Here is a 23071-nt window from a genome sequence, read left to right as displayed (position 1 = left end):
AAGACGATACAATAACAGAGGAAATGTGGTCAGTAACCAGTAAAGTAACCTTTCCCATCGATAGAAAACTTAAAGCTCAAACAAAATAGCTATAAAAGATTTTATAGAGTTTCTAAGTGTATGAGCGTTATTTAGGAAGAAAATTGGTCACAAAATATAACTGTTTTATTTAAAAGACAAGAGTTTTCATAGTCACTTTACACAGAAACTTTGATGGAGCAGTCTTTCTGAAACTTTGAAATATCTGAAAAATAGGCCTAGCAGAGAAGTGCTTGACTTTGTGTGTTCATGAATTGATTTAGGGGCATTATCGAAATCATTAATTAGTCTTGATGTAAAGAACTTGATATCCTAGACAACTATTTGGTGTTGTATCCACGCCTTTGGTTCCAAGCAACCCCACGTTTGCTCGTACAAATAAAGTCATTTGAAAAGAGACAAACAGCAGTAACTAATATGAGCATCTACCTCCATTTCCATGATTGTGCTCTGACTCTCAGTTATATTTTCCTGGATGTATTCCATCTGTGCAGTCAACGCTTCGTGCTGCTCGTTCAATTCTTGTACCAGGCTCTCGTCCTTAAATAAATATTGCGCATAAGAGCACAGTTTCAGAATACGATCATTGCAGAACTGGCACATCATTACTGTGACAATAACTATAATCTGTCCGGTAAATACTACACAGATAGCTAACAAACTCAAGTACATTTTCACACTTATTTCACACTTTTCACACGTCCGACCAAAAGAAGCGTCGACAGAAAATGTGTGTAAGGATCATCGGACGAAAAGTTCTCTGGTGTGCTATGTTTTCTGCGCGATTGTAAAGTTTTGCAAGAGGCTTATTTGGCTGCAGGTAACTAAAAATGCAAGTAATAAAACTATGAGCTGGGATTGCACTAAAAACGAGTCTACACACCCTGTTCATTCTCGAAGCCTCTTCCCGCTTCTTTTGACACCCTTCCAGCTGCTTGCTGACTCGGTCTCGATCTTGCAACCATCTCTCCATGTCATTTTCCATGCTGGCAACTGTTTTCATTTTCAGCATCAAATCGTTCATCTATAACAAGACGCAATCATGAATCAATATTCAATGCTGGTTTTCAGATTTATACAAGGTAAAGTGCGATGAAGAGGGTAAGCAGTAAAGGGGGGGGGGGTACAATAAAGGATAGATGAAAGAAGGTGTTCTCCCAAATTCAACAAACGTCGAGAGTACAAAGGAGCTGACATATTAAAGAAACACACATGGATGAGTTCATGGTCACGTGGACAAAACAAATCGAACACAAAACATGATATACATGATAGATTAGCCTACTCAGACTATTCATCTTCGTACAAAGATTTCCTTGCTAATTCGAAAAAAACTACCATGCATATCCAATCAGAATTTTGGGACTTGAAGTTTACAAAATGCTTAACAATCTTAAACCGTCATTAACATACTATCAGATCATAAAGTTTTCAAGGGTCTAAAATCTGAGTTTCATTCCCAATTGATTAAAGACAGCCCGTAATACTACAGAGTTCAATTATTAATTGATTAAGCTTTATTCCTTAAAAATAAATGCACAGGTTACTTTTGCATTACGTAATTTGTCTTATGCAATCCTTGAAACTGCACGTTGTTAGTCTGAATAAGTGTACGTTCACTATTGTAAAAACAACATTATACAATACAATGGTCGATCACCATTGCGATGCTTTGACCAACAATAAAACATCAAAGAAAATCATTTAAAAAGTTTTTCAGATATTTATCAAGAATGCGGTTAAAGTTTGTCAAATACATTCCTTTTTTAATCATAGCCAATTAGGATGTTGTGAACACATAAATAGGAAAAGGCAATTAGGATGTTGTAAATTCATAAATAGAAAAAGGCCCAGAAAAATAAGATTTTTCTACATTTGTGTATTAGCCAAGGAATCAAATTTATTCAAACGATCAATGAAACCCAATAAAGAATTGGCGGAAAAGGTGGACTTGTTAAATGAAAGAATCTTAGACCAAATCAATCTTCAAGTTTTCCTTAAGCGGGTAACAACCTAAACCGTTTAGCAGAAGTTTATATTCTTTTGTAGATGTTTTTTGAAAGAATTGAAGAAACTCACTTCTGTAAAATTTCTAAAAATTCGGCACAAGTCTACAATGCTTGAAGCTGTTTTCCTAGATTGTTCGTAGAAAAAACACATACAAGGAACACTATTTGAGCATCAATGGAGGCCTATTCGAAGCAGAGTCAATTGAAATGACTTTAAACGGTGGGCTATGCGAGTGGGGATTATTCGAGGGTGGGGACTAATTTGAAGATTCATGACAGGGGTACTGGTGACCAAAACTATGGGTTTATAACCGACCAGCTATCGATTTATAAACTTTAAAGAGCTGAGCAAACTCCCACTGCCAACCTCAGCCCCGCGCTCGTAAGCTCGATCTTTATGTGGTGATCCATGTCCAAGTTTCAACAAGTAGATCAGCTTCACTGTGACGGGTCAAGTTCTAATATGTTTGCCATCTGCTTGGTGATATATGTGTTATGTTAAGCATGTGTTTGAGTTTGAAAATCTAACCTCAAAGTCTTTTTGATGATCGAAAAAATATGATATAGATTTTGATCGATTTAAGTGTAAGGAAACCGAGAAACAAGAAAAATAAAACTTTAAATAATGAGAGGGCAAGTAACTAGGTATGCTAAGGTATGCTAAAAAAAGATTTCATGGAAACATATAAGATCTTGGATTAGGCATCAGATTAGGGGCCTACGCTGAAAAATTGTTAACATAGTCCCTATGTTAATCAAGAATGTTCCAATTTTTAGCTCAAATACGATTCACAAATCAAAAGTCAAACTCAAGGGATCCTTTTCCAAAAAGCTACGTCAAGAGCAGAATTCGATCTCTGATATACGTACACAAGAACTAGCCACACAGGCTACATCGAATATCTTGCTTTCTTTTAACGGAATCGTGATGTCAATTAAAAACTGACTGGTACACTCTGACTCTTAAGTAATGCGATTAATTAGTTTAAGCAAACAGGATCATGGATATTATTTTGCACGCCATCACCAATCAATATGGGACAATGATTAGCGGAGTGAATTTCTGATGAATCAAAAAAAAGAAAACTTTACTTCCTTGTTATCAAGGCCGATCATCATTCTCAACACAGCGAGATAAGAATGTTTCTACAGTCACACGCAGCGAATAAAATGCTGCTTTACACTTTTTTTCATAATAACGCATTTTATAAGAACACGAAGGCTCGATATGCAAACAATCAAGAACAAATAAAGAACATGTCAAGCTGCAGATAAAAAAGTAGAAAAACTGTGCTAATTGTGTCTAAAGAAGAAGGCATTCAACCCAGTGCTAAAAATGTCATGTAAAACTGTTACTTGGTTTTCTTAGAAACAATTTATAGGAAGTAAATGTAGAAAAATCAATGTTGAAATGAGAACAAAATTAAGAAAAAAAGTATATCGATTTTTTAAAAGAATTAACTGTTTCTAATAAAAAAGGGATGTGTAGCAAATTAGGTACGACATGGCAAATCAGTACATCTAACGACACTGTACTCTCTAAAACATTGAGGTGCGGACGTATTCACTTTCAACAAACATGGAGCGGACCTTAACCAGGAGTAAAAGAATTAGAGGGCTAAGCAAGGGCCGGCGTCCCCGATAAAACTATTGAGATTGGATCTTGCTATTTGTTTTGGCTAGCTGCTCTTTGATTCATTATGCCTAGAAAATCACCCCCCCCCCCGAGTTACACCATATTTCTTCAAGTGCTTCAAATCTAGCTTCGAAAAAATCTTCGAAACTCTTAGTTTAAATACAAAATACTCAATCAAGAGGAAATTGAAGAGTACACAACAAACCTTTCTCTCGAGCATCTCCCATTTCTTTTTTGCGTTTCGGGAAACTGCGGGTGACTTCTGTGGTGTTGTTGGTTTCCCTGGGTTCCTTTCTTTAGTAGGGGTCTTAACAGCAGCCTGGCCCCTTTTTCTCGGTTCATCGTTGGCTGCAGAATTCTGCATTGCCACTTGAGCGCGTAGCTTTGCGTTTTCTTCTTCCAGCTTCTTCTTCATTCCAACAGTTCCTGATACTGGTTTGATTTGCTTTCGAATCGAATTCAGCTGTTTAGAGAACCAAGCCATTTTTAGAGAAACGGTAAAACACAAAGTTTAGTTGTACATTGGGTAGGATTTCACGCAGAGTCAAAAATAGAACACAAAATGTACGATGACTTTTGTAAATATGGCGTTTCAAGACCCTAGACAGCAGTCCATGAACATAGAATACCAGAAGAAATCGCTCAAAAGTTCATCTGTTTGATACAGGCCCTGCCTCGAATTGATCGTAAAGGTATGGAAAATATGTTTCCAGAAGTCTGAGAAGGCCCTTGACAAGACACTGATTTGCGTCAGAGCAATAACATTCCACGTGGGCATTGCACTGAATCTCTCAAAAAAGTGAAACTATGTTCAAAAATTCGAAACTTCAATGCTGTTTATCCACAAAACCGAGCTTCCCATCTCTTTTCCTCGATTTTCCACCATCACAATGAGACGGTTTCCTTCACCTCATAAAAGCCTACTTCCAACTGTGGTTAAAAATCTCATCAGTAATAAGATCTTATTTATCAAGGATCGCTGGCCAGAGATACGCGAGAAACGGCAATCGCAAGGTCGGAGTGCATGAAAACTGTATTGATCGCTTTGTTTGCTCGATGGATAACCTTGCTTTTTGAATAGCGCAAGGGATAACCATGTTGGCAGAGTCGTTGAGAGAAAGATTTTTTGCAAAGCACACAGCTAAAGTCAAGGATTTTATGAACAAAAAGAGCATTCCACTGGAGATTAAGTGGTTGAAATTCCATGCAGGAAAAAATTACTACTGTGAACTATGTACAGTACAAACTTGCCAGCTCCTTTAACTACTTATCAAGACATTTCAAGCCCCGTAAAGCCTCTCCGCCTAAAACATAACCCCTCCTCAGATGGACCCTCCACCCCAAACATCTTTCTCTAAAAACCCCTTTGAAAAGCCCCTTCTTAGAAGAAGCATCCAGCAAGAAAAATCAGCAGCAACTGAGTGACGTATAGAAATAAAATTCATCGCTGAGATACATTTTATAGAACTCTAAAAATTAACATAAAATGGAACATTTATCAACAGTCCAGCATTAGTTTCTTAGAAAAATACATCTTTTTTCCAAAAATTTTTTTACAAGACTGCCGAATTATTTAGGCACGCTAGAGCTAGAAGGCTGTGGGGGTATGTAGCCCTACTCCACTATTCTTGCTTAAGTATGTTATCAAGGTTGTGGCATCGAAGATAATGGTGGCAAAGTTTGCCAACCTCTCTAGAGCACCTCCCCCCCCCCCCACTCCAAAATGTGCTCCGACGTCCCTGTTACTGCTCCCCACAACTGGAGATACCCTCATTAGAGACCCCACCAACACTAACTTCACAATAATCCACAATTGCTAATTCAAGGATTTAAGGAGGACGGTTCAAAGCATAGAGGATATTATGACCCAGCAACTCTAAAACGCCCTAGACAAAGATCTTCCAGCCAAGCAAAACTGCTTTAAGTCATCGGCCATTTTGATTGGAAGTTTTTAATTCCCTTGTTATCAGAAAAGTAAGATGGAATGCGTTTTATTTTTCTAATAAGCCATTTCATACCATATTAATGTTAATGTTATGTTTTATTTATACAAAACCCCATTTGAATGCAAATCATCAAGATTAAATCTCATATTAGTTGCCAAATATTTGGATTGCTAAAACAGCAAGCCTCAAGACAGGCAAAGAAATGTTTGCGAGTGATGATCCTCTCAAAACCAACTCCGGGTCTTAGAATAACTTCTAACTCACTGAATAAAACGGTCGTATAAAATTTCAAGGAATCTTGGTGAGAATTTTGGTGAGAAGAGAATCGACCGGAGCTTTTGATGACGATAGCCCATACACCAATTTCACGTTTACAGGTGCACCTTATGCTAAGGAGCAGGCCCTTACATCGGGATATAGGCACAGTTTGCATAAAACCAGATATTGAGTAAAAACAGGTAACATAGGGAAGGTACCAACAGGCGAAGTGATAATTTGAGGTATCGAGCAGTGCGTGAGAATTAATTAGGATAGTAGCACAAATACACTTCATTCAAAGCAATAATTAACCGTCAACAGTCAGGTAGGGAAGATAATCAGAGAGTGTTTAAGGGCATCAGGTATCTAGAAGAATTTTATAACAATGTTCGCATTGAAGAAACAGTGAAGAGGCTACAGGGAGGAAAGACAATACATAATGAAGAAATAATAATCAGCGAAATGAACTCTGATTGTGAAGGCATTAATATTGAATGCCAGTTGTTATACCTATAATCTGACTTTAAACTACATTGAGCTAATTCTCATGCAGTCTTGTCAAAAAATATAGCTAACTGCGCCTCTATATTAACCATCTTTCTAACTGTTGATATCATGAAATAAGGTTCAATCTTAATCTCTTGAACAATTGCAAAAGTTACGCAAAAACTTCGACACTTCTAATGTAAATTGTTCAAAACTAATATATCAAAAGTAAAACAAATATTTTCATAAAAACATCTGTAGTTCGAGGCCTATTCGTGGTATTATGGGCAGCGTGAATTAAGAATTTCCACGTCATAACTTCCAAGCATAAAAACAAAAAAAATCAACTTGAAAACTAACCTCTTCTTGCTTTCTTTTAAGGATCAAATCTTTTTGTTTCTTATCTTGCTTTAGATTTTTTATCTGGATATCTCTTTTCCTGTTTTCTTTGATCATCTGTTCAAGCTGCGATGAAAACTTTTCTTCTCTGTGCTTTGCCTTGGAAACTTCGTCTCGCATCTGTCTCATTAACTTTACTTTTATTTTCTTCAAGTCAGATAGTTCGTTTTTCAGCATTTTTAGCTGAGCCTCATTTTGTTCCTACAAAGGAAAAGATGCTGAAGATAAACCCTACAAAGGCATTTGGAAAACCCAGAAATTTTACTTTGCTTTGCCTATTTGATTTCTTCCCCAAGTAATCACATATCCGTTTTTCTCTTTCCTACAAACGATGTTCAAAATGGTAAAAACAAAAAATCTTACGACGGCGTAATTTCCACTGGACCAGGTACAGCAAACATTTGCTCGACTGTCATCACTAACGATCCAAAGCCTTTTTTTGGAGATTATTTAATGACGGGGATGATAATCGAAAACAAATCAGTTTCATTAATTGGCTAAGAGGTCATGTTTCTCGAGCTCGAGAACATAGAAAGATACTGTTAGGGTTCGCTGATTGAAATAGCTTACCTTTCCATGGTAAATGGTTAGGGACAATTTAGGAAGTTCATAGTTTGCAAACCCTTCTCTTCAACTGGCTTTAAACAACACAAATTCTTCGCAGTATATTTTAAAACAACACCACCGATAGAAAATAGATCTTAAACTAACGTCAGTTATATATAAAATGACAAAATATTTAAAGCCCAATCGAAGAGAAAGCATTTTTGATAGTTTCATTCTTGTTGCATTTTCACAAAATAAACAACATTATCATTTAAGCACAAGAAAAAATAAAGGAGAAGCTGTGTCAACCTTTCAAAATTTAAAGGGAACTGCAAAAACTAAAATCGAATTTAACCTTTGCTTTCATGAGTCTTGCATGCTCCCTCTTTGCAGATTGCAACTTTGACATCTCTTTTTGCATTGAATTGAGTTTCTTCTCGTATCTTATTCGTATTTCGTTGGATTTCTCTTGAGCTTTCGAATCAACAGATCCCAAATTTCGCAATACCTGAAAGAAATCAACTGAAATGAGCCCAATGGATGAACAGAACGGCATATTGTAAGTATACTTTCACTAAATGAGCGAAACGTCTTTGGTTTATGTCAAATATTGCAGTGATTCTGGAAGATACATTAAAAACGACTTGGTTAAGCAATTTGTACATCCCTTCATTACTTATACTGAGCCAGATCCAGCCTAAACTTTCAAATATGCTTTCTAACGATTAACCCCCGACCCCAAACTAAGGCTTATTTCTGAAAGAAGGCCCCAACAACAAAAAATGTTCTGCAATGAGCTAAAAGGACTCCTATCTTCTGCATAGTTGCTTTACATTCAAGGTGCTCAATTGGCAAAAATAAACCAGAAGGCTCTAACGTGCAGTTTCCTCTAGGTCTTTTCTGATTGTACCTCCCCCATTTAGATATGTTTTAATGAAATGAGCCCCCTCTAGCCTTCAAAATGTTTCTATGAAAGGTTATTTGATTTTCATAATTTGTTCTAACGTTTTTGGCAACCTTGCATCTAGACATTACATCAAACAGTGCAGAAACATTCGTTATTTAATTCTTGGTGAGCTAAAAAGAGGTGGAATGATGGTAAACTGATGTTGGCTAAAATCATAAATCTACTTTTCATCAAATCTATGGGGAAAATGTGATAAAACTGATATATATGTTTCAATTTTACCAGTACTTCTTAGAACATAGCCCCCCCACCTCTATCAAGTATAATAGCCCTTCCAATTCAGATCCTTTTCGAAGAACTTAAAATGCAATATCATGCTTTTTTGCGTCTGTTTTATTTCATTGAACCATTTCCTATAAAGATTAAGTGCTTAATATGTTTTTGACCGAACAGGTAACGCCAAATTCGAACCAGAACTACCGGAGATAGTAGATTATCAGTGTTGTCAGAATGTAAAGTAACAAGAACCATACTTTATCTCGCTCATCCTCCGTTTCTTTGATTTTATTCTGTAAAACATGAAGCTTTTCTTCGTATTGATGCTTTAGGGCTGACAACCTTTGCTGGCTGTGCTCAAGTTCTTCAATGAGTTTTTGCTTGATTGTGATTTCAGTAGAAACATCAGCAATGTCTTCTCGGAGCACTTCTTCCTCTGCAAAAAGAAAAACAGCGTGAGTTGCCTCGTTATATCCAAAGTTCTAAATAACCCTACTTTTAGATACGGTAAGAAGCACACTGTAAGAAAGAAACAATTCCTGTGATAACACACATTTGCCTTGTATAGCATCATACCCATAAATGATCAATGATGTTAGACACTATCTATTCAGAATATGGTTACATGTCCAAAAGTGCCTGTTCTAGATCAACGTGGAAGGAATGTCTTTAAGCATACAACGAGACAATGACATTCCAATAGCCTTAATCTACTGCAGCGTGGAGAATTTCACCCTCTTCCCTATTTCACCTTTCCTAATTTCGGCACCATTCTTCCTTCTCTCCCTCTCGCTTTTCCCTTTCAAAACCGCATTCCTAAAGCCTTCCGCCCGTTTCCTGTCTCAACCCCCCTCTCTTGCTGCATACTCTCGCCCTTCTTGCACTTAACCAATCTTCTAGGTTCGAAAGTGATGAAATCTTACTACTATCGATACTATCAAAATGATACTCACGGTAGCTCGATTCAGCCAATGAAATCGCGTCATCGTCATCATCAGAATCAAACGAGCCATCATCGTTGTCATCTTCTTCCTCTTCATCTTCATCTTCCGGGTTTTCCTCGTTTTCGTCTTGATTCTCGTTTTCGTTATTTGCTTCCTCCGTTTCGATTTCATCATCGACTCCCTTCTCATTCTGAACAAACAAAAATGGAATACTGCAAGATCTAAAGGCTAGTTGAGGCAAAGTTGTCTCTATTTTGCTTTAATTTAAAATCGGCTGTTAAAACTGCCTTTGTAGTCCTTTTGCTTATGTTTAGCCTGATTTCTCCACCATGTGCACAGAAAATAACCCGAGTTAGCAAACAGACACCTGACTTAGTTAAACACCATCCATGATGCTATTTTCAAAGGAATGGTTTAAAACAACATTAAGTAGCTCTTCACACCTAGATGAAACATAAGTAAATTAAATTTTCATTTTTTCCACATTTTTACAGCATCATCTTATAAAACTACATTTGCCTTATATTACGTCATAGGGCTTTACCCCCCCCCCCCCCACCCACCCCTTTATTTGTGAGCATCTTACATACCTCATTTTCATCCTTCTTCTCTTGGACCTCGCTTTCATCAGCTTCTTTAATCGGTGATGGCGTGTGATGCTTATGGTCATGCGCATGGTGGTGCTATAAAAGAAGTAACTTTTGTTAGATAAAAAAACTTAAAAAGGAAAACACCATTTCCACTGGCATATTACTTTAAGGTTAAACTCGTAAATAACAAAACAAAAGTGCTTTAACCATATTGTCTACTACCACGTGTCCTATAACAAGAAATGAATCTGGCTTGCACAAAAAACAGCCAGTCCACAGGCAACGAGCCAGCTAGCGAGTTTTTGTCCAGTGCAGCAAGAGCCACTACCACAGATCGGTTAGCAGACTTATGGTCTCAGCACCAATTATTTGAGGCTAAACCCTACGATATCTATTTTGCTATTCACAAATTAGCCTGACATAGTTCAATGAAAAACTTCAAGCAAGGCTGCAAAGATCGATATCCTAACTGCTCACAATATGTTCACTGGTTAAAATTTCAGAGTCTGAAAAAAAGCTGGATTTTCAAAAAGAGAAACAGGTATTTGATAGAACTTGGTTTATTATAGCAAGAAACAGTCTTGTGTTTACGGTTTGGAGTGATGTCTTAACGCGATCGATGGTAAAAGATCTGGTGACATGACATATTATGATACTCTTACAATACAGCGTCCACTGGTCTTACCTTTCCTTTTCTGATTTTCTTCTTCTCCTTCTGCAACTCAAGCTTGGCGAGTTCAATCAGCGACACAGCAGCATCTTCCTCTGGCCCTCCAGGTGACATAGCCATGCGACTGATCGCACGGGCCCGTTTTACCGCGGCGGAGGACATAGCCTCACTTTGTATCAGCTTATTGCTACAATAGAGAGAGACAGCGATCACCAGTATTTGATAATACTGATACAAATAATGAGCAATAATAAAATGATAGATGACGATGTGAGGTTCACAAAAGAATGATTTCTGCAGTCAAATCAGTGGACACTTCTCAAATTCTAATTCATTATTCAAGCAATACGACGGGGGCTGACAATATCAAAATGCACAAGATCTTGGGAGCAAGTTCACAATAAACGACAGAATGCACATAACAGAAAAATTGATATGTTGGGGCTACTGTCCTTGGACTTTGAAACTTGGCTTGTTAACTTGAGATTCTAAGCTTATAGAAAATTGGATGTGATCCAAGACTTCCGTACAGGGCTCGACGAACTTTGACAATAATTGACAATAAAAATTTTAATATTTCCTCTGTCATTGTTTAATTTTAGAAAATGCTTTCCTTCTAATGACATCGTAGCTCTTGTCATCATATTCTGATCAATAAAACTACAATTACCAATCAATGCCGATACGTATCTAGATCACAGCAACTTAAAAGCCTAATCCCATTGTAAAACCCATTTCGTGCTACAGAAGGCAAATGAACAAGCCGGCTTGTCTAATATGTTATTACATTTTATCCTTCGTCATAAAATTACCTCAGTTCTTCAATTTCTTTAACATAGCCAACGATGAGAGCCTCTACGTCGTTTTCACCTTAAAAAAAGGAAGTGATATATGAGCTAGTGAGATTTGCATGAACCACACGAGGGAAGCATCAAATTCATATCCACTTAATTTCTAGTTGTAGGTCTTTAACAAAAAGGCCGATATACGTAGGTTTGACTACATATGATGTAGCTAAGAATACTGTACAATAGACCAGATAGATTATTTCAATCAACGCGAGCATAAAACCCCTCATAACAGACAACTGAAAAAGGACAGTGTGGCAGCACTGATCGAAAGGAAAGGTCTTAAAGGAGAAAATAGCCTATGGACATTATATTCGTAACTGTACTGTGCCCGCTAGACTGGTGTCATTTTCGTGGGACACATTTCCAACAGTTCCTGATCTTCGCTAACTGTTAGCTTCTATCTTAAAGCCTGGTTTCCATATAGCTTTTATCATAGTTGTTATGCTTTTATACATCGGCGACGGTTAAAAGTTTTATGGAAACCAGGCTAAAAGTATATATGCAGTACTAGAATGGACAGCATAAAAAATACAAACTTAGTTCTGTCGGTTCTGTTGTCGTTTCAAGGACACGTTTTAAATTTCACAAAACACATCAGTGGATAGCAGGGGCTAGAGGCACTGACTACAGATTCGCTATAGAGGCATGGATCATGGAGCATGGCGGGTCAATAGAAAAAAACTTCGACTATAGACAGCTTATGCTTGAAACTTTATTTTCTAAACCTTGTATTCATTATGCTTGTATTAATTCATCAGTCCTATCACATCAGTCAATATGAGCATAATCAGTTAACACTTACCAATTTGCTAGGAAATTGCTAAAAAGAGATTAAACTAAATCTGCAGAAGCTATTTTCCTATCAAAAACTTCTTATTTGGTCTTGGTTCTCAAACTTATGAACTAGGCCAAAACAACAGCAACAATTAGGTCTCTCGCTTGAAATCTTTCCGAAAATTGGCAACAGATATAACTGAATTTTACATATTTAGAAGTATGTGATTTTACTCTTTCACGTTATGTTGTCTAAACTCAAATATACTAAAAAAAATTTTGATGCCGTCATCTTTAAGCCACTCTTTTATTAGAAGAATTTACTGAGATGAAGCAATATGGCCGGTTAATACAGCCAACTTGTCTATTTACCATCTCCGAGTTTTCCCAGAACAGCAGAAGCCTTGAGCTCAGCAATCTGCTGTGTCTGAGAATCGATTGTCTCCTGCAAAGCTTTCATGCGAAGTCGTAGATTCTCATTTTCCGTGTTCAACATCGTATTTTCATGGAACACATCACTCATGTGGTCACCGCCATCACCATCAGCAACTCGTTTGCCCTTAGAAACAAAAAAAAATTTAAAAAAAACTGCAAAATAACAGGGAATGGCTAGACGGAGACGCAAGCTGGATTAGTTAGGAGAGGCTTGTGTTTCAGGAAAAGGCTTTGATTGCCATGCTTCATCCATTCACAAATATGCAATTCTATCTTGTATAAATAGTCTAAATATAAAAATTTTGATATTTTAGTAAGATACCCAGCTTCCACTTTTTAGCTGTTCGTCTTACAATAACCACCACCGACAGAAATCCATCTTTTCAGGTTGAAAATTCAGAAAACGTAACAGCTTGAATGGCCCAAATAAACGTTTTTAAAAAGATTGGCACAGGCACGTTTGAACTTAAGAACCATAAGCAATCACATCTTTAACTGAAAAAGCCTTATAAGACCTAAGGGTCTTGAAAAATCTTGTTTAAAGTGAGAAAAAGATTACTGAGAGAAGAGACAATTGCACTTTCCAAGCTTTCGGGGCACAAAATGGCTGGTTTCCCATTAACTAAAGAGTGGCTGGGTTCTACTAGAAAGTTATTGCCTGTTTTTCTAGTAGAGATCACATGGTCCATGATCGATCACCTGGTCAAAAATGATTGTTTTGATCGATCATTAACCGGACGCCGCGAATGATGAAAAGAGCCACACCTGTTTGTATTCCATAAGCTCAATTTGCAATGTCTGAATCTCAGCGCGTAAAGCTGCGATTTGCTTGCTTGCTTTGTCTTGATTTACAACCACCTGAAAGGATCAGAGAGACATTTGAAAATTGATAGAGACGGCAAAAAAGAGGCAATCCAAAATTATATGCCGAGTTCTATAAATGATTAAAAAAGGGGTGTGGCTTTTGGTGAGGACACATTTCTTGAGCCTACAGCATAGTGAGTTGGACGGTAAGATCTTCTTCTCGCTTTCTCAAGCTCCCCCGATCTTTCCAACGGGTTCTGAGTCACGGCTGGGTAGATAAGATGTTGGTTATCGATTAAGAGCCATTAATCTTAGCATTGGCTATGATCACATCATCGTTTCAAACAGCCATCGCTCTCGACAAGCAGTGATGACGAAAAACAGTGATGCCGTCAATACAAAGCTACATTTTCTGTTAAACATAATCATAATGATGAAGGAGGAAATCAAGGCAAACAACCTTATAGGCAATGGTGATAAGGAAAACACACAAGCATTGGACGAGAGAGGGGTTAAGTTGCTGAAGCCATTGCAATGCAATTGGACGAGAGGGGGTTAAGTTGCTGAAGCCATTGTAATGCAATTGGACGAGAGGGGGGTTAAGTTGCTGAAGCCATTGCAATGCAATTGGACGAGAGGGGGGTTAAGTTGCTGAAGCCATTGCAATGAAAAAAATAGAAACGTAACGACTACTTAAGACGCTTTCAACTTGGGTGAACAAATGCAACGATGGATAATCAAATGTTTTGAGATCACGTCAGTTTCAAACATATTTTGGAAACTGGCATTTTCCAAACATAATAAATACCTTATTTTTGATATTTCGAGCTCGGTTGGCATACTTCAGAGTATTCAATGTTTCCATGAAATCTCTATCAGATGGACTCACACAGGCAATCATAATTGTGCGGCTGAAACAGAGAAGGAAAGTATAAAGGATTTAGGATCTGGTCAACGTAGATTCACAAAAAGTACAATGGTAGAAAGGGATGAAAGACGTCAAATAGGCGCCTGACGAGGATAAAATGCTGCAGGGACATTTTTTAGGCAATTTTTTCTACGAACATGAGCAAATCATATTATGTGTATCGAATTAACAGATTTTCTTGGATAGAAATTTAGTGATTGTTTGCATGAATAATACTTCAAGACATCCAAACTCTGTTTCTTGATTTTCTCGCAAAGAGTTTACACAAAACACTGTAAAATTTATTTGCCCCTGGGTTAAACGTCCCTTCAATTAATTTGCTTTTAAAATATTATTATCTTGCGTAGTACTAAATATTCCTGAAAATGTGACACGACTTTCACAGGTCAAAAGGCTCTTAGCCGATTTGTTTTCCTTCTATTTGTCTAAGATTTGATTTTTATTATTTGAGCTGCTAGGCATAACATGTTTCAAACCATGGAATATTGTAAACATTTCCTTAGGTTCTGGAATTTTATATTTTATGGTTCATATCTATCCTGTCAAACAAAATGCATATTCGGAAAGTTATTCCACCAACATATCTAGCATACCCTAGCCTGTCAAATGACTTTCTAATAATACAAACAAGGTTTTTTCATCTTTTGCAATTTCCTTATATATCTATATAACTTTTTCAGATACAGAAGTTTTCAATACCTGTTTCCTCCTAACGAATCTTGCAGCAGTCTCGTAAGCTTTGAGTCTCGATATGGAACGTGACAGCCTCGTTTCAACCTGTCACCAAGGGCACTGATAACGTTGCCAAGAGAAAGCTGAAAATGGAAGAGTAACAGCGATAAAAAAGGGAGCAGAGGGAGAGTCTGACTTTCAACCATCAAGTTAGCATATCTAAGACAAATAAAATTCCAATATATATAAAGTCCTTTGAAAATCGCATTTAAAAGCACTTTCCCACGAATTTCGCCCATTGACATCTCTGCGGGCGATCTTGACCACGGTCGATTTCAACTAACGGTCCGCATTTAAACGCTGGCCTAGCCTTGTTTACCAAACATGGCCCAAAGGTATCCATCGTTGCCTTCTAGCATGGATTCTGAACTAGATGGATTCAGTCATAATAAAAAGATTGAAACTTCGGGCCATGGCCTTTTCAACCAAGTCCAGTACCATAAATATACTAGCTTGCGAGCTGTACAATATAATAGAATATAACTATCAATTAAAGTGAAAATGTACTAGGAAAAATAGCAAATACATCAAGCCGATTGTCTGAATTTTCGGTTACTCGCGTACAAAGCAGAATTATGATTGTGATGGATAGAAGGCGACACCAAAAGCGCCGTTTTGGGAATAGTTTACCTTCGCTTGGGTATAAGCACAACTTTTTAGAAGCGTTGGCAAATACAGAGTTGCTAGTTGAGAAAACATATGCCGATATCATAGTAACTGGAGATCACAATGAGCACCAGGCTCCGTTTATCATAACAGCTCGTTGCAAATACAATTATAACTGCCTGATTTTTCTCAAATCAAAAATCGACAGCTTGCAAAAATGCTGCTACACCCAAAGGCAGCTAGAATCAATTTGTTTGAAGTACAGTATAGTAGGTCTGTTTAACAGAGAGGTAATACGCAGTGTTTCTAAGCTCAGCAATTAAGCTAACAGCCACTGTTGCTCTGAAGAACTGTGCATAAGTCTTTACTTATAAAGCCAAAACGAATATGTTGTTACCAAATGAAACTGTTTACAATAAAATGTTATTCACTTACCAAACCTTGATTGATGGAAATCCCTTCCTTCGCTCTATCGCCAGTCGCTCCTGTTCGTTTTAACCTCTCCGACCCTGCCAGATCAACGAAGTTGAATTTGGCTGACAAGGTCTCGAATTCTTCAGTTTGGCCATTCTCATCACCCTCTCCATCTGCCGCCTCAACCTAAAGAAATAAAACAAATCAAACCCCCAATCTAATGTGAGTCAAAGAAGGACGTTTTTTCTAATTCAAATTGTTTGAAGATAGTGACAGATGAGAAGCTCATAGAGGTTCCAATAAAGAAACCAAGTTTGCACATTTCAGAACAAGTGGGCTGTTCTTTCTTAAAAATAAGGATGTTCAACGATGAAAAATAAGGATAATTTCCAAGTTGAATTATGGGGGTTTAAAGGCAAAAACATAATAAAATAGGTAATATCAAAAAAATGTACGAAATTGATAAAAACATAAGGTGGATGCAGTAAAGGACCAAATGACAGAGAGGTAGCAATTATGGAAGGAAACAATAGGTACAAGGCAGGGGTGTGACGACTCCGTTCAAACCCTCGCTTGGATGTAGAATGCGTGAATGAATGAATACATTTACGGCTTAGGAAGTAAAACCAGTGGTTTGAAGCAGATCGTCAACCCCCTCCTTTCCTCCATCCCACATGACATGCGGATCCTGGGGCAGTTTCCATCGACAACATCTTTAAATTGTTTAATGGACAACGGGTGTAACATATTCTTGTGAAAACAAAAGAAGAGCTGCATGCATAGAGCCTGGGATCATAAAAACGATAATTTCTTTGAAAACCCGTTGCCATCTTCAAGTATTTGACTTTGTAGAAGTTCTTTAAATACACTTAATGTCAACAAGCAACACATCGCTTCACTGCTACGTACCTGTGCCATTCTATGATGCTTTAAATGGACTGTAAATATTGCATGGGAACGAGACGACGTTGCGTTCATGTTGGTGCTTGCCGTGGTCCGTGAAAGAGCCCCTTCTTCTAACACTTTCATTATCTATAAGCAAAGAAGGAAAACGAATGTTAACAGGCATGTTGCAAAATCGATGCTGTAAACACTGCGCTGGACACGAGGAAACGTATTCAAGAAAGATTATGCGACAACAATCATCAGTGACAACAAAAAGAAGTGCCATTCTGATATACCTTTTCAAATGAACAGTTCATTTTGGAAATTATGAGTCGATTTTCTAATGCAATATCTTTTAACCTAGATATAAATTCAGCAACGAAATATTTACCCTCTTTAGGATTACGTTTTATTGTATGGTAAATATAAGAGGGTACAAATAATGTTATCTTTAACCGAGCATCGATTGCTGTAAACCTACCAAGATATAAGAAGTACTGAGGCTTTTTGCAACGAATAAAACGGTTAATATTGATTATAGCATATAGAATATACTGGCAAGAACGCAATGAAAAAGAATCTATTACGGAAAGAAACAAAAGTTTTTAGAACTCTAGGGGTGAAAAGGCAGAAGGGTTCTGCTTAAAACATGTTTCGGAACAACGGATCTATCAAATAACAAATAAAGGACTTCTCTTACATCTTTTTCAGACGTGACATTTCGCATCACAACCCCAGTTGTGTAAATATTGCTGTTTACATCCTCGTGAATTTTCACCACTTTTCTTCCTTTGTTTTCGATATCAAGCAGATCAACTATTTCCTCATTATACAACTGAAATAAAAATTAAAGACAATATGATATATAATGAAAATTTTTCTAGGATATCTACATTATATTTTCATTACTACAACATTTACAATCGTACGAGGATAAGAGTATTCAATAAATGGAACAGTTCGGTTCCTCTGCATTAAAATCATTCAATGCAACCAAGTTTATCTAGATAGATTTCTCACGACCTTAACTTTTTGAAACCAGGCCCAAGCCCCTCGTTATCCAGACAGACATAATAATAATAATTTCAAATCAATGTTCTGGAAATTCATGCATCCAGTGAATAATAATTGGTTACATGACCAATGAACGAGTAAGACATTTTATTAAAGAAAGGAACATTCTATGCCATGCTACAATCGACCGATTTCCTGCGGTTCTAATAGCAGTCTACCAAGCATAAACGGCTATAATGGAAGACGATTTGGCATATTTCTGGCCTAGACATGCACCATATAAACATTCAAACCAACACAATAAATTCCTTTGGAAATCTGTCTAGACAACAGTTTCTTATCAGTTGAAATTGTATAATAGCGAAAGATATGATGCATGAAATCTTTGTGCAAACTACACACAGGATTCGCCCTTTTTTGGATTAAAGACATTAAACATTAAAGAAGATTCAACGTTTCCTTGGAAAATCTCCCGTAAACTTGCTTGTGTGCTCTATCATAACAACAAAGATTTGGTGACCATCAACTACCATAAATCCATAAGAAGAAGTTTAAATTCTTCAAGGGCCTTTACATTATGTTTTCAATCTGGTCGAAAATTCAATGCAAATTGAGTTCAATTGGGGCCTGTTCAATTGCCATTATAATTTCGCGTCCGTTTGCATATAGTCCTTATGTTTTAGGGGCAGCATACTCTGGCACTGCATATCAGATGTGATAAAGCGCAGCGAAACGATGGCTTCCTTTTGCAAAAAATAAAAGCATGAACTGGTGAAAGATGCAATTGCAAATTATGCTGTCTATTATAAAAATTATGTTTTGGTGTATTGAGGTTGAATAGTTGGTTATTATTAGCTCATTTTTCTTAAGAGTACGAGCTATCATTAGTTCATACCAACTGTAAATAAGAAGTTTCTTATTATTATTATTTCATAAGGGGGGCGAATTGAGATTCGGGTCGGTCTTAGTTTTCTTTAGGGGATCAGGGAGAACAGAGGCTATTTTTGGAAAGAGCAGAAACAGCAAAAATTTGATCCCACAGCAGAACACGCAACAGTTAACGAAAATTTCACTTAGAAAATTGATAAAATCCTCTGTTGCTGTGAATTTGGTCCTAATTTTTTCGTCAACACTTGTTTGCATGAAATGACGCATGCGCATTTATCTTTTATCCCTCGACTCATACCTGTTTGACGTCACCGAGTGCAGGCAACACATATAAGTAGACCTCGTAAAATTTCAGACCGGTTTGAAATTTCAAGTCGGAATGTGTCTCAGTTTAGGTCTTATGTAAATGACCTGATCGGTATGTAAACAGGTTGTCTAGTCCCAGTCTGTCTCGTAAAGTAGAAGCTAGAAATTTACAAACAATCTGCCCAGAATAATTAAAGATGATTTACCTCTATAAACTGACACTGAACTTTAAATTCTGGGGGAGCAACGTTTTTCTCAACTGCCTCTTTCTTCAACCGCTGAATGCCATCAAAAAGATGTTTCATCGCACGTGGAATGATGCCAACTTGCTCCGGGCCTAGACTGTTATTCATATCAAATGATGTTCCCATAGTATACGTTTTTCCAGAGCCAGTCTAACAAAAGTAATATAGTATAGAAAATATCTTTAGTCTTTTAACTCAACTTGAAAAATGCAATTTTAGGCAAATTTTCTTTAGTTTCTCGTTATTTGAAATCATGTTAGAAAAAAACCGAAGAAGCACCCATACAAACAGCTTAGTGATTTTACTGGTGACATACAACAGGAATATGTAACGCGGAATATATACAGGAGAAATGTGTAGACTTGATTGGCCAGTTTTCCTCCTACGACATTATTTAGTACGTATCTACGGGTTTTTCTTCGTATCATCACCATGATAACACAGCCTCGCCTCCCAAAAATTATACAAATCTTCACATTGTCCTAAAAACGTTCGCATATAACAAGCTCTTTAAGACATATTGTTGTCCGAAAACGCAGCATTAGAATTTAAAGAATGTGATATTTTTCTATCAAATGATTGAAGATACAAAAGTTAGAAATAAAGATAATTGTAATATTTTTAGCTACAAATATGCCACTGGTGATTTCTCAGGATTAAACAACCCCAGATGTAGAACTCTTATAAAGTTAACTTTTCCTTGATTTAAAATTTCATGCTTAGCTTTTGGGCAAACAAATTTGAGACTATTCATCACATCTGAATGAATAATTTAGCAAAGAAAAAGATTAAGGTATTGGGTCAAATATAATTTGCTAATTTTACCTGTCCATATGCCAATATTGTTGCGTTGTATCCATCAAAACAGCTGAAAAAGGAACCACTTTGAATTTAAAACTGGTAGATATGTATTAGCATATTAGTATTAAGATATCAGATTAAATATTAATATCTGAGCCTAAAAAATCCTGGACTGGTAAGATCAGTGAATACTAATTCCAAATATTATGCAGGGATAATATTAGCAGCTTTTTGAGCTTGCTATATATTCTACTTTTTCATTTAACACAAAATTCTGATTAAAATAAGTAATTTTGAAAATAATACCACTGGCTAAATGTGAAATCTGCCATATTATAACACACTGGACAAAATCAAAACAGAACAAACTTTTCTAAACACTGATACAACGAATATACTATTTTTTGGAAAGGAAAGCATCAATTTTCTATTAAGTGCATTTTCAAAAAAAGTCAAGCCATAAATTATGTATTACAAAATATAAAAGAAATAATACTATAACTTTTAAATTTGTTAATGTTTTACTGAAAAGCAGCTATAAATCTATATTTTATCTGCTTGTAACCATCTTAATCTAGATCGATACAGCCAACATAAAAGCAAGCCTCTGGTTACATCCAATGTTGGCTTTCTGTGACCTACTCCATGTGTGAGCAATGGATGTTGTTAGCATGAAAAGTGTTATTTTTAGTTCTGTATGCCAATAACATAGATTATCTTATCGCCAACTAACTTCAAAAGGGATCAAAAAAGTGCCTAGGGCTAGTATTATAGACAGGTCAAATGATGGGAAAAGTTAGCTACGGGTATAACACATTAACAAAGATTTGAAAGACCTATATTTTACAAGGATTGATGAAAATTTGATCCAAACAATCTACATATATACATGTGTAATAATTTATCTTTATAATAAACATAGCCTGAGCCTGTGCACCCTCCTGTAAATTCATCATTCTAATTAATAGGAGGTATGTATTTTATAAGTCATCAAATATTTGCTATGATAATCAGTAAGTAACATCATTCATAACAGTGAACATAAACACAAATGAACAATTTCATAAAAGATAAAACAAGCATACCCGTCAATGAGTTCTCTTGATACATTTCTAAAAATCTCTTCTTGGTGTGAAGTTGTATCAAAAACATAGTCGTATGTGAATGCCTTATCTTTGCCAAGAACAATCTGTGGACTGTCGTCCATCACAGATGTACATACTCGACACATGTCTATTTTTTCAGCAGCACTTTGTGGCCTCACCCTGCACAAGGGATACACGAATAATGTAAATGCGTGTTATAGAGAGAAAACCTATTAATTCACACAATGGCACACAAAAGTGGAAACATTGCATTAGGATTACATCTCATCCAGTACAAAACATTTATAGATGACAAAAATGTAAGCAGCATGAATATAATATAATAAATATGACATAATAAATGTGATACAATATTGTGCAGAGGGTCGATGGTGGTTGATTTGATGGAAGTAATGGTTCAAAACAATGCATTAAAATTGTCGAAAAGAGGTACTTTTTCAAAACAAGGGGATTTGTGTCGCTTATCCCTTTACATAAACTTAACAATAATATACCACAAAACATCTGTCAAAGAAGCAAATATGACCAAATGTTATTGATACAAAGGGATTTCTGTCTAAAAGTACATATCTCTCTAAAACTCCTGTCTGTACTTTTATAACCTGTACTTGAGATTCAACTTTACAGCTTTTTTCATGAGAAGTAAAAGGGAATTTCAGACATATGGAAGTTCTCTCTTGTGTACCGACTCACCCCCCCCCCCCCCCTCTCCCAAAGAGATTTACCTTTAATTTATGAAGTATTTTAATGTTTTTGGGCCCTTTTCAAGTATCATATCCTTATCTTGCTACTGAAAGATTATTCAACAATCTTAACTTGTTGCTGCATTCATGATCAATTTGCCTAATTGCTATTAGACCCTGGAGAAAATTTCTACACAGCTGCCTTACTGACTATAGCTTATCACCTTGAATGAATAAATGGAAGACGAAAGGGCTGCAAAATGAGTGAGTTTGAACCCTAGCCAATACAAAAGCTGTTAATTTAATAGAGTAAACACTTATATGATGACAAATACTTCAAGATTTCAAATACATACTCAAAACTATTATGTTCCTCTTCAAACAGGTTTTTGCTCCCAAGAAAGAGATAAAAACTCTTAACCCCTCTGAATTCCTACCTGTTCTAGGTAAGATCTCGATCATCAGGAAATTCAACACTTTTGTTTTGTAGCCATTTCCAAATACCTCAATTTTTTAGATAAACCTTTATACCTTGATTTAGATAATTCCTCAATTTTGAAGCCCAATATTTTAGATAAACCTAGCCCTCCAAGGCTTAAAACTTTCAAATTCACTTTGAGATATAGAACATTTTCCAAGTAAATATGATAAACAACATTGCAAAAATGGTCAGTTAAAACAAGTTCATTTAATGTTGTACATGACAATCATCACAGCTTAAGTCATGTGAAAATGGTCTGTCAGGTTATGGGCTTGTTCAAGTTTATTCAAGGGAGGGGGTTTATAAAAAAACATCACTTCCAGGGTATGTGTTTTTTTCAATGGAGCTTAAACAAGAAGGAACCAATTGATGGATTTAGAGTACATTAATGAGACTTTAAATGCATTAAAAG

General features: G+C 36.5%; 1 protein-coding gene across 4 annotated transcripts in view; it reads right to left on the bottom strand.

Annotated features, from left to right (window-relative positions):
* LOC135696776 (kinesin-like protein KIF21A) overlaps window positions 1-23071 on the bottom strand; it is a 38956-nt gene that overhangs the window by 14645 nt on the left and 1240 nt on the right. For all 4 annotated transcript variants that reach the window (XM_065216285.2, XM_065216286.2, XM_065216287.2 and 1 more), the window contains exons 2-21: window positions 21475-21654; window positions 20414-20456; window positions 19550-19738; window positions 17836-17970; window positions 17160-17282; window positions 16272-16436; window positions 15198-15313; window positions 14379-14481; window positions 13532-13624; window positions 12704-12890; window positions 11519-11576; window positions 10722-10893; window positions 10037-10129; window positions 9456-9636; window positions 8760-8938; window positions 7675-7827; window positions 6735-6974; window positions 3890-4147; window positions 923-1063; window positions 469-579 (exon numbers count right to left, since the gene is read on the bottom strand). In XM_065216285.2, the coding sequence (XP_065072357.2) occupies window positions 469-579; window positions 923-1063; window positions 3890-4147; window positions 6735-6974; window positions 7675-7827; window positions 8760-8938; window positions 9456-9636; window positions 10037-10129; window positions 10722-10893; window positions 11519-11576; window positions 12704-12890; window positions 13532-13624; window positions 14379-14481; window positions 15198-15313; window positions 16272-16436; window positions 17160-17282; window positions 17836-17970; window positions 19550-19738; window positions 20414-20456; window positions 21475-21654 (2920 nt within the window). The remainder of the gene's footprint in view (window positions 1-468; window positions 580-922; window positions 1064-3889; window positions 4148-6734; window positions 6975-7674; window positions 7828-8759; window positions 8939-9455; window positions 9637-10036; window positions 10130-10721; window positions 10894-11518; window positions 11577-12703; window positions 12891-13531; window positions 13625-14378; window positions 14482-15197; window positions 15314-16271; window positions 16437-17159; window positions 17283-17835; window positions 17971-19549; window positions 19739-20413; window positions 20457-21474; window positions 21655-23071) is intronic.

Source organism: Rhopilema esculentum, chromosome 18, assembly GCF_057945365.1.
Source record: "Rhopilema esculentum isolate cy_ngs chromosome 18, ASM5794536v1, whole genome shotgun sequence".
NCBI lineage: Eukaryota > Metazoa > Cnidaria > Scyphozoa > Rhizostomeae > Rhizostomatidae > Rhopilema > Rhopilema esculentum.
Note: the sequence above shows the minus strand (reverse complement) of the source record. Positions and strands in the feature narration are given on the sequence as shown.